Here is a 12,846-nt window from a genome sequence, read left to right as displayed (position 1 = left end):
CTAATGGATCCACAGAGAAGGGAATAGTTACTCATGTCTAGAATGAGGGTGGATATTTATTAGGTAGGCTTCCTGAAGGAAGTGGCAATTGGGATGAGAGTTAAAGGATAAGTACTTGGTGAAAAAGGGGAAGATGGGGAAAGCAAGAGGAACTTTGTGACAAAGGCATAGAGCAGCCATGTTCAATCTTTTTTTTTGGCTTCCCTGGGCTGCATCGGAAGAATTGTCTTGGTCCGCACATAAAATACACTAATGATAGCCGACAAGCTTAAAAATATTTGCAAAAACATCTCATAATGTTTAAAAAAAGTTTACAAATTTGTGTTGGGCCATATTCAAAGCTATACTGGGCTGCATGTGGCCCATGAGCCACCACAGGTTGGACAAGCTTGTCATAGAGGTTAGAAGTAGTTGGGACAAGGTGGTGGTTTTGCCAGAGTATAAAATGTGAAGCAGGAGATAAGAGTAGAAGAGTAGACATGGGGTCAGAGGAAGGGAATTTTTGTTTTCTCTTTGTATAAGTTTAGGCTTTTGGGTAGCCACTGAAAAGTGAGGAGTCCAGCTCTAGGCCAACATCCTTATGTGATCTTTCAGGCCTGATCATATGCAATATTCCAAGGCTATGCCTGTCAAACCTCACAGGGGGCAAGCTGCCCTCACCGTACCACACTTGGCACACAAGCAGTACATTGCAGTTTTCTAGAGAAAATTGAGGTCAAGGACATAGGCCTATTCCTCTCCTAATCCTTTAGGCCCCTATGCTTATATGTACGTCTGCATTCCTAGCTCCGCTGCCTCCATTTTGAGGCCTCCTTATCAGAGCCCTTGGCTAAAGTGCTTTTCTTATCTTTGAGTCAGGGCCTTTCCACTCCTACCTACACCCCTTTTGTTCCCTCAAGTCCACGGGTCCATAAAGAAGTGGGGCCTATTGTTTGGGACTCCTTGGGATGAGATGAGTCCTTGTGTCTGCACTGCCTGCGCTGCATCCACCTGACCCTTGCCTGTGGTCCTCCCAAGGGATGAAAAATGTAACATTGTTGAGCCAGTACCTCTCTTTTTTGCATCTTGTTTGCACCTTCCTAGTAAGTGAAACCTTGATTATTACTTTTAGTTTGGCTTGTTGTTGTTCTGATTGACCACTTTAACACCTGATTGCCCAGCAAAGAGCTGTACGCAGGCAAGTGATGTGATCAGATTAGTATTTGAGAGATCTTTCTGGTGGATGTGAGATACTTCTATGGGGTTTGAGCACATGTATAAACCATTCTGTGACCATTGTATAATCTAGGGAGGTAGAGTAGATACAGCGAAAGGGGGTTTTTCTTTTTAATGCTTAGGAGGGGAAATTAGCTGGACTTGGTAATGGTTAATTTGGTAATAGTAGAACTACAAACTTGTTAATTCTTGATCTCTCGTGCTACCCAGATCTAGTCTGATCACCATCTGAAATAGGCAAGGAAGAAGAGCAAATTTACAGAATATGAGTCTACTTTAGCAAGTGGAATGTCCGTCATGCCTCAGTTAGGCATATATAGGAATTTGAGCCCTGGAGCAGTGTACATCCAGGTGTTGTCAACATATAGGTCAGCCAGGGAGCATCCTAGGGCAATAACACCGTTTAAGAAACTGAGAGAAAAAAATAAATGTCAAGGAAGCAGAATTCCAAAGAGGCAATGTCCTCATTTTTGTTTAAAATGTGAGAAAATGACTTATGTAATACAGTGTTTTATAAAATTTCCGGCCGGGCGCAGTGGCTCACGCCTGTAATCCCAGCACTTTGGGAGGCCGAGGTGGGCGGATCACGAGGTCAGGAGATTGAGACCATCCTGGCAAACACGGTGAATACAAAAAAAAGTTAGCCGGGTGTGGTGGCGGGCACCTATAGTCCCAGCTACTCGGGAGGCTGAGGCAGGAGAATGGCGTGAACCCGGGAGGTGGAGCTTGCAGTGAGCCGAGATTGTGCCACTGCACTCCAGCCTGGGCGACAAAGGGAGACTCCATCTCAAAAAAAAAAAAAAAAGGTCCCAGGAATGATGATATTTACGATGTTCAAGAACTATACCAAAAAGTGTGCTGTCTCATAGCTGTACCTTGCAAATTGCCATGAAGAACAACCTATCTTCTTACTTCTGTATGCTAAAACCATCAGTTTGAAATACCCAGTTCCTGGCTAGCAGTTTTTTTCTCTGTTGTACTCTTACAGTTGCATACTACTCATAAAAATAGATTTGAACTGGCCAGGCGCGGTGGCTTAGGCCTGTAATCCCAGCACTTTGCAACTCTTTTTTTCTAATACACAGATACACACACATGTACAGACATATACTGATATGTTCTTATATAATATATACAAAAATATACATTTTATCTATTATATAAGAGGTATAATATATATACACATATATACCTAGGTATTACATATATATGTATACATATATGTATATATGTATATATACACAAATACATATATAGGTATTATATATAATATATAAATATAAATATAAATATATGTAATAGGTATTAAATACATATATAGGTATTATATATAATATGTACAATACATATTATATATAAATATGTAGAATAGGTGTTATATACAATTATAAAGAATAGGTATTATATATAATTATAGTAATTATTAATACCTATTCTATATAATTATATATAATACATATTATATATTATAATATAGGTATTCATAATTTATGTAATATGTATGTAATAATTTATATAGAATAGGTATCATAATAATAGATATTATATATAAATACACACATATATATACCTTGGTATAATATATATACCAGTATATGAAAGATTGATTTCTACATACTAATGTTGTGTCTTTCAACCTTATGGATTTTTATTATAAATTGAAAAATGAACTAGTTACAACTATTATACTTATTAATAATAAGCAAAATAGTATTTCTCTTATATTAAGGATATTATTACTGTAACTTATTACTAAGCAATTTTTTGTTTATATTCTTGCCTTTTTTCTAAGATACTGTTACCTACTATTAGATATGTACATAAGAGCTGTATATATATATCATATATAATTCTACATTTACATTTTATTAGTAAACAGGCAAGTCAAAATTTCCTGGGATTGCCTCCATTTACAAAAATTCATTGACATACATATGAAAATATATTAATTTTAACTACATTATTTTTTATGTAAATCCACTACTTAGCCTAATAAGAAGAAGAAATATTTACAAATGTTTGGATTGTTCTCAAAATACTTGTTTATGAACTAAAAGCTTGCATTACAGAATATGTGTTACTTTATTTGGCTTGCTTTTTAAAAATGTGTAACCCATGCTATTACTTTTATCCCAAAGCATTTGAATTGTTCCTTATTTAGAATGTTTTACTCTGGACCAGTGACCTACAGTTACACTTGAACTTTGCTACTTCGTCAACAGAAAAGATCGTTTTAGATAATTTGTTATTTTCAGAATATGGAATTGAAGAAAAAATTAAGTTAGTGAAATCTGAGATAGAATAACAAGTGTAAACTTAGGATGATCTTTATACTAATTGTTAATATTTGAAACATATATTTTTGGACCATTATCGTCAATTATGTACCTTTTTTGATAGGATATTTACAATATTGCTGAAACATTGATTTAAAATATAGTGACTGGTCAGTCTATTAAAATTTTCTCACATTGATTTTGCAGGATATAGTAAGTGAAATACATCAAATGGTTAGGGCATAGCATAATACTTTTTACATAGGAGAGGGGGTGTTAAGTCCAAATCTCTGAAGAGTCTGAGTTGTTACCCTACTTGTGTGTCTGTGTTTATATATATATATATATATGTATGTTATACACACATAGAAGACTTCTGAATTAGAGAACTGACCTTACAGCAATAACAGCAGCCAGAGTAGCATGATAGTGCTATCTTCATAGCTAGTTCTCTGCAGAATGACAAGGCAAGAGTCAGATGCTTATTCCTATACATAGCAAGGTTTGAAGGAGAACTTCAACATTATTAGTATCCGAGTTTATATAGGAGCTGACACACTTACTCTTCCCCTCTGAAAAGAAAGTGCTTATCTTTTACTGTGGAATGTAAGAGCAGAAGAGGAAGGCCTCTATCCCTAAATATAAGCATTTGACTCTGGGGAAGAGAAGATAGTGTGTAGAAAAAACAAAAATTATTTTTCCTCTGTTCCCACAAAGCATAGAATACTTCTGCGACCAGATGTTTGAGGAGTCTTCTCCACATACCAACTCCGTAGCTGACATCAGCGGGGTGTCCTGTCATTCAATTCTGAGGGTAACTACCTGAAGATAGTATCAGATCCTGCATGTTGAAGGCCAAGTCCCCAAGACTGCCCCCTACCTGAGATGCTAGTCACATAGGACAGAAGCTCCCATGCTTCTGTCTGAACAGCTATAAATTTGGGTTCCCATGGCTCCAACAAGCCCCTCATCGGGCTTGGCTGTTTCTCTAGAGTGGCTCACAGAACTCAGGGAAACAATTATTTACATTTATTGGTTTATTACAAAGGGTATTGCAAAGGATACAGATGAAAAGATGCATAGGGCAGGGCACATGGGAAGGGGCGTGGAGCTTCCATGCCCTCCCGTGGCATGCCACCCTCCAGGAACTTCTGTGCATTTTGCTATCTGGAAACTCTTCAAGCTCTGTCCCTTTGGGGTTTTATGGAGACTTTTGTTGTGTAGATATGATTGATTAAACCATTGGCCATTGGTGACCAAGTAACCTTCAGCCCCCTCTCCTCCTCAGAGATTGAGGGTTGGAGCTGAAAGTCCTAACCCTCTAATCATGCCTTGGTCTTTTAGTACCAGGCCTCATCCCAAAGCTGTCCGCCAGCTATCAGTCAGCACATTAGCTTACACAAGACATCAGTTTGTTGGAGATTGTAAGGATATCAAGAGTTGTATGCCAGGAAACGGGGTTGGGGACCAAATATATATTTTGCAATATCACAGATATGTTTTGTTTCTCTTTGAATGGAAGCAGATGGCTCCTGGAGAAAAGGAAACATGCCTAGAATTAGAATTCTCCATTTTTCTGTCTTGCTAGATTTGATCTTCAGGAGACTTGATCTGTGTGGGAGCACTGGGAGAGCAACATAGGATTTCCTTCTACAGGGGCACATATAAATGCATATAGTATACATGTATGTGGCATAAATATTACAAGGTTTCACAAAAACTGAACATATTGGTTGATAGGAATGATATGGGGAAGCTGGGGGTGGGGGATGAAGGACTTTTAGGTAGACTCTTCAGTCTTTAACTTTTTTGGTACCTTTTGTGTTTCGAATCCTATATATTAACACTTTGTGAAATAAATGAAAATTAAATTAAAAATGAGAATTTGGATTTACAGTCTAAAAATTCTTAACTCTGCTTTCTAAATAACAAAGTGAAAAGTGGTAGAATTGAGTGGTTCATTCACTATATGAGGAAAATTTTACTTCCAGCTTCCAGATGGGGTTAAGAATGGTAATACAGTTGGCCCTCTATATTCACAGGTTCTGCATCAGTGGATTCAACTCCAAGTGCATCAAAAATATTTGAAAAAAGCAATCAAATATAACAATATAACAGTAAAAAAAATAAAATTAAAATATGGTATAACATATATACTATATTATATATACTATATATACACTATATATACTACATATACACTATACTATATATACTACAACATATATACTATATAAAATATAGTATAACATAGCATTTACATTGTATTAGGTATAAGTAATTTAGAGTTTTTTTTTTTTTTTTTTGAGACGGAGTCTCACTCTGTCGCCCAGGCTGGAGTGCAGTGACCGGATCTCGGCTCACTACAAGTTCCACCTCCGTGGTTTACACCATTCTCCTGCCTCAGCCTCCCGAGTAGCTGGGACTACAGGCGCCCGCCACCTCGCCTGGTTTTTTTTTTGTTTTTTTAGTAGAGACGGGGTTTCACCTTGTTAGCCAGGATGGTCTCGATCTCCTGACCTCGTGATCCGCCCGTCTCGGCCTCCCAAAATGCTGGGATTACAAGCTTGAGCCACCGCGCCTGGCCAATTTAGAGATTATTTAAAGTATACAGGGAGATGTGTGTAGGTTATAGCAAATTCTCTGCCATTTTATATGGGACTTGAGCATCTATGGGTTTTGGTATCCAAGAATCAATCCTGGATATCAATCCCCTGAGGATACTGAGAGATGATTGTATTTAGAAAAGGAAAGTAACAACTGATTTTTATATTTATTAATTAATTATTATTATTATTATTTTGAGATGGAGTCTCTATCACTCAGGCTGGAGTGCAGTGGCGCAATATGGGCTCACTGCAACCTCTGCCTCCTGGGTTCAAGCAATTCTTCTGCCTCAGCCTCCTGAGTAGCTGGGATTACAGGCTTGCACCACCACGCCTGGCTATTTTTTTTTTTTTTTTTTGTATTTTTGGTAGAGACAGGGTTTTACCATGTTGGTCAGGCTGGTCTCGAACTCCTGACCTTGTGATCTGCCCGCCTCGGCCTCCCGAAATGTTGGGATTACAGGTGTGAGCCACTGCGCCCGGCCCAAGTGATTTTTATTGATGGAGAATATGAGCAATTTATATTTATTTTCCTTGTTCTTGTGTGTTATATTTGCAGTCTCATGAGATTATTGTGATGATCAAAATAACACGTGAAAATAACGTGTTATGGATTTTGCCCAGTGCTCTAAAATGTTATTTGTTTTATATATATATAAATGCAGGAAGTTTTATTTATCAGTTAAGAAGAAAAAACAAATGTGAGTTCGTGGTGTGGCAGTTGCTGGGGATATTTGCCATGAGGCAGCAGTTGCAATGAAAGGCCATTCTTCTTCTTCTTTTTTTTTTTTTCACTCTTGTTGCCCGGGCTGGAATGCAATGGCGCGATTTCGGCCTTGTGCAACCCCCACCTCCTGGGTTTACACGATTCTCCTGCCTCAGCCTCACGAGTAGCTGGGATTACAGGCATTTGCTACCATGGCTGGCTAATTTTTTGTGTTTTTAGTAGAGACAGGGTTTCACCATGTTGGCCAAGCTGGTCTCAAACTCTGGAACTCAGGTGATCCACCGCCTTAGCCTTCCAAAGTGCTGGGATTACAAAAAGTGAGCTACTGTGCCCAGCCCATTCTTTTTTACCTGTACTCATTGTTGACTCCTAAGAATCCTCAGGCCAGGTGAGGTGGCTCACACTGTAATCCCAGCACTTTGGGAGGCTAAGGAAAGAGGATCACTTGAGGCCAGGAGTTCAAGACCAGCCTGGGCAATATAATGAGACCCCAGTCTCTACAAAAAAATTTTAGAAATTAGCCAGGTATGGTGATGTGTGCGTGTCATCCCAGTTCCTCGGATGAAGCTGAGACAGGAGAAGGGCTCGAGCCCAGAAGTTTGAGGCTGCAGTAAGCTATGATTTTGCCACTCAGTCTGTGTGACGGAGCAAGACCCTCAAAAAAAAAAATAAAATAAAATGATGCAAAAGAAAAAAATCACCAAATGATGCAAAAAGAAAAGATAATCCAGTTAAGAGACAGTAAAACCTCACTGACTCTTTATTAAGATATGGTACTTCTTGTGACAATACTGTATTTTATTAGAAAATAGAAGTTCCTTTCCTTTTATGTTACCATACTACTCATAACGTGAACTTCAAATATTAGAAGATTTATTTTTAACTGTCATAGTTTCTACTAATATTTTATTCTTTAACACATTATTGCAGACCGTAAGGATTGAGTGTTTAGGCATTGTTACTGTATAACCTCAGGGGAAAGTTACTTTTACAACTGTCCTCCTCTAAAACTCCTGAACTGTGCCCATGCTGGTCTCTTCTGAATAGGTATTGAGCTATTGCTCATTCTTTTATTTGTATCAGATTTGTTCCTATACAATATTGTCAGGTGGGTGCCTGTTCGATAATGACATACTTTTTACTGGGAAATTATAAGAAAAAATTGCTTTTCTTAGATTTGAATTCCTCACAGCTCTGTTAATTGGTATTAATGGTTATATCTCCAAGCTGCAAAGTTTTATACAAAGTGCTTCTACCAGTACATACGTGGTACATGACATATATTAGGTGCTTAAATTTTGGATTTGTGGATGGTGAATTTGGAAGTTTTACTTTTTGGTTGTTAAGAATGGGAAAACCAGAAATACTCTTAAATTTTAAGGTCATAAAATTGTTTCTAGTAGTAAGAATTTTATAAGACACAAGCTAATAGGAGAATATATAATTTATGACAAAAGACTGATATTTGTGAACTTTATTATTGTGCTCTCAAGAGGTGACTTCTACCTGTTTGGTTTGTTTTTAATCTGTGTTAATTTAGAAATACTTATTAAAAGAGTTTGGGATATTTCTTTTTGTATGTGAATCTGCCCTGTCATAATACACAGTAATTAATTTAGATAAAAGTCATTTCTTCCTCTCTTTTTTTTCCTGGGGGTTTTGGTATGGTAAAATATTTACATTTTCCTTTTTGTTGGGTTCTGAGAATTTGAATGATGACAGAAATCTAATACAAAAATTGTCTGTATCTTGAAAAAAATTGAGTTGCCTGCTGCTCTAAAAATAGGGTCAGGTAGACCCTTCGTTGTTTTTCTTTCTGACACCCACTCAATTCTTGGCCAAATATCTTATCTATCTAATAGTTATTGCAGGAAAATCTCAGGAAAAGCATGCCAAAGAAAATGAAGGCCTTTCTGGGACAGGAAGAACCTAGTTAGAGCAGCCCCAGGCTGTTTTACCCCATCAACAGAGCAAGAAAATCCCAAGAGATACTTTTCCTTTAACCCGTTTTTGTCAGTATTTCTCCTCTTTGGAACTGGAGTAAGGGAGCACAGACTGTGGAATGGATCCTCATATTCTGAAAATTAATATATTAAGGAATATATTAAAGTGAGGAAGCCATTGGGAGAAATCATAGAGATCATTACATTATGAATGTCATTAGTCATGGATAATGACTACTTAATGAGCTTTGGGACATTAGGCAGGGTAACCTCTTTAAGCCCCATGACCTTATCTTTAAAATGGGGTTAATGATAGTTCTACTTTCAGATGGTTGCCATGAAAATTAAGACAGAGTGCATTGCTGAGGATTTTTAGTTATAAGCCCTAGAATCTGGGTCTGACTGGCTTAAGCAGAAAAGGATTTGGAGGGGATATAGGAAATCTCAGCCTTGCTAGAAGAGCTGGAGAACTGGACTCAAAGGTTAGACAGCTCTGGATACAGTGAAAATTATGATACAGAATGAGTCTGAGGAGGACAGCTGCATTGTTGCTGAGCATTGGATACTACGGCTTGCATTACCTGCATTGGGGCTGTGACTAACACTTGTCGTTGCTACCTTTGAAGCTAACTGTTATTGCCACTGCCTCTTGAAATAATTCTTTACTGTTCCTTGTTCTTGGTATCACTTGCTCCTGCTTCAGAATCTCAGGCAAGTGATTGTTTGTCAGATAGTCATGCCTTGTAACGAGGAACCTGGGAAAGCAAGGTTGACAGTGTGATCTTTCACTTGGGCTCTGCCTACCTTGAAGACTTTGAAAACTGGACAAAGCAAAAGGGAGTGGGCAGCCTCCAAATTGACAAATTGCCACTATTCATAAAGTGCTTAGTACTATGGCTAGCATGTGGTAAGTACCTAATAAATATTTGCCAGTCTTTATTGCAAACAATGGTTGGGGAGGGTTGTACACTCAGACTTAATTTTTGAAGCAAATAGATTGGAGATAATAAAACAATAAAAGTCATGACTAGGTGAATGTAATTTCCAAGCCTAGAATTTACATGGTAGTCCAATTAAGTTAACTAGATTGTACCTCTCAACTGTTTTGAAGTAACTGAAGAGTGATTCTGGACTTGTTAGTCAAAATGTATAGGCAGCCAATAGTTCAGCTTGCCACTGAGACTCCATTGCCATTCTTTAGTTGCCACCTTTCCACCTAGTTTCCCATTTTTATAAGTGGTCAATAATACAATTTAGAAAATTCTGGCCTTGGTGTCAGAAGCTCTGCCAGCAACTAGAAGTATGATTTGGAGCAGGTTATTTAGTCTCTCAGATTGCTGCCTGTGTGTGAGTATGTGTGTAATACTGTTCCAGAAGTATTGTTGAAGGGTTAAATGAAAACCTGAAAGTATCCAGCACATAGTGAATACTGCCCAGCAAATATTTCTTATAAAAACAAAACAAGAGCCCTGGGAATGATAGAAGATCAAGTTTTACATTTCTTTTAAAAAGTGAAACAAATCTGTAATGAACGGGTAAATATTTCAGCCAGCGTAAGTTAGGGCAGCGCTTTCAGGGTGCCTGCTAAGTGGAAATATTTTTATAGTAATACTAAGGCATTATTTGGCTTTTTCACTTTCATTCCCTCATGAATGGGGGTTCTAGAGGCTACATGATGTGTGATGTCACAACAGATTGGATACAGGAGCAGAAATGAATATCCAGCTGTCTTCTATTTAGTCTGATATTAAAGATTTTTGCAAAAATGTAAAACAAGGCCAGGCACGGTGGCTCACGCCTGTTATCCCAGCACGTTGGGAGGCCGAGGCGGGCAGATCACTAGGTCAGGAGTTTGAGACCAGCCTGGCCAATATAGTAAAACTGCATCTCTACTAAAAATACAAAAAAAAAAAAAAAAAAAAATAGCCGGGTGTGGAGGTGCACACCTCTAGTCCCAGCTACTCAGGAGGCTGAGGCAGAAGAATTGCTTGAACCCAGGATGTGGAGGTTGCAATGAGCTGAGATTGTGCCACTGCACTCCAGCCTGGGCAATAGAGCAAGACTCCATCTCAAAAAAAAAAAAAAGGTAAAACAATACCATTCTTCTCACTAAGTTTTCCTTTGTAAACTTTAGTTATTTTTTAAATAAAAAGTATTTATGTTAACGTAATAGTGTTTATTTTTAAGAATTAATAAATATTTTAAAATTCCTGTTTTAATTTCTATTTTGGCAACTCTTGATAAACATAACTTACATAAACAAAAGCTCCTTGAGGACCTCAGTAATTTTAAAAGATATAAAAGTTTCCTGAGACCAAAAGTTTGAGAACTGCTGTATTAGGAAAAACTTTATAGGAGGAACTGTGTTGGACTAATTTATTTGAAGTATTTGAGTGAACCTTTGTTTATTGAAGTATGTGGACCTGCAACATGAAAATATTGAAAAGTTTTCAAAAGTTTTTGAAGTTTAGCCTATCAAAAATACACAACTTATGCACATGGGGATTAAGTGGAATGAGTTGTTAGGGATAGATAATTTATACAGAAGTAGACAACTTTAAAAAAGGGATAATTTGGGATGAATAAATGTGATCAGTCAGTCTGATTTATGCACCGAAGGGATGATTTGGAAGAATTACAGTCAGGTGGAAAGATCACTGGACTGGTACTGAGAACACCTGTTCTGTATTCTGTCCCTGGCTTCTTGATTCAATAAATGTGTTTTTGAGTAAGCTCTTTTGAGCTTCCATTTCTCAAATAAAGAATGGGAGTAAGTAATTCCTGCCCTACTTTTTCTTTCATTCATTCAATAAATATTTATTGAATATCTACAGTGTACTAGGCTGTATTGTAAGTTTTTACAGATATAGTGATAAAATACACAAAATCCTTGCCTCAAGGGTGTGAGGGTTTAATGAGAAAGGTGGGGATAAACAAGTAAATAAATATATGAATAATTATAAATTGTAATAAGTACTATAAAGGAATCAACTAGTGAAATAAGAGGAAAATACTACAGGCTTTACTTACACAACACCAACAGGGAAGACTTCTCTGAGGCAATGATGTTTAATCTGAGATCATACTTATGAAATGGAGCAAAAGGAATAGCTTCCAGCAAAGAAAACTGTGTGCAGAGGCTCTGAGATTTGCCTAGAATGTTGTAAACATTGAGGAATGGTAGAACAAAATGAGGTTGGAGAGGTAGACAAGGTCTAGATCTTGTCAGACCTTATAGGCCATGCAAAGAAGCCTGCTGTTTAGGTTTGTGAAGGGCTTAAATGTGTTCAAGGCTGAGACATCTATGTGGGATTATTTGGCCAGACTAGGGTGTTAGTGAATACAGTTTTAATCTGTTGAGACCATTGTAATAGAGAATGAACACCGTCTCACAACTGTCCCTGGTTGATGTTCTCAGAGACAGATCTGGAGAGTGATTCTAACTTAGTATCATTAAAATGCTTACATTATCACTACTGATAATTTGTTCAATGGAGATATATTTCTCTTTTGGTTAGGTTAACAAAAGTGTGGTGTCACTAAATACATATCAGATTTTTCTACTAATTATGTCTGTATTTATTTCAGTGCTCTTCTTTTTAATGAAGTGAAATATATTACCAACCTGGAAGACCTTCAGAACATAGAAAATGCTCTGAAAGGAAAAGCAAATATTATATTCTCATATGTAAGAGCCATTGGAATACCAGGTATTCTTTGACTTTTGCTTTAATCTTTGCTGTGCCTCTGTACTTATGTATGCTGAAGTACTTAAAATAGTGTATTTTCTGACTACAGTCTTAATATTTAAAATAAATCTAAAGCATCTTTACTATTACGCCATTTTTCTTTAAATGGGCAGCATAATATAGTGGTTGAACAAGAACTCTCTAGGTTAGACTTCTTGCCATACTGATTACTTGTAGTGAGCCCTTGGACAAGTTACTTAACTTCAGTTTCCTAGTAATTAAGATGGGGAAAATAAATCGTGCCTACCTCTTAGTGTAATTGTGAGAATCAAATGAACTTTAATGAATAATTAAAATTATTTTAATTAATTAATTAAATGAATAATTAAA

General features: G+C 37.1%; 1 protein-coding gene across 1 annotated transcript in view; it reads left to right on the top strand.

Moving 5' to 3' along the window:
• TXNDC16 (thioredoxin domain containing 16) overlaps positions 1-12,846 on the top strand; it is a 123,391-nt gene that overhangs the window by 17,506 nt on the left and 93,039 nt on the right. The window contains exon 7 of the mRNA XM_011961803.1: positions 12,356-12,477. Coding sequence (XP_011817193.1) covers positions 12,356-12,477 — 122 coding nt within the window. The remainder of the gene's footprint in view (positions 1-12,355; positions 12,478-12,846) is intronic.

This window comes from Colobus angolensis, unplaced genomic scaffold, assembly GCF_000951035.1.
Source record: "Colobus angolensis palliatus isolate OR3802 unplaced genomic scaffold, Cang.pa_1.0 Scaffold57, whole genome shotgun sequence".
Lineage (NCBI taxonomy): Eukaryota > Metazoa > Chordata > Mammalia > Primates > Cercopithecidae > Colobus > Colobus angolensis.
This window is presented reverse-complemented; position numbering and strand designations above follow the sequence as displayed.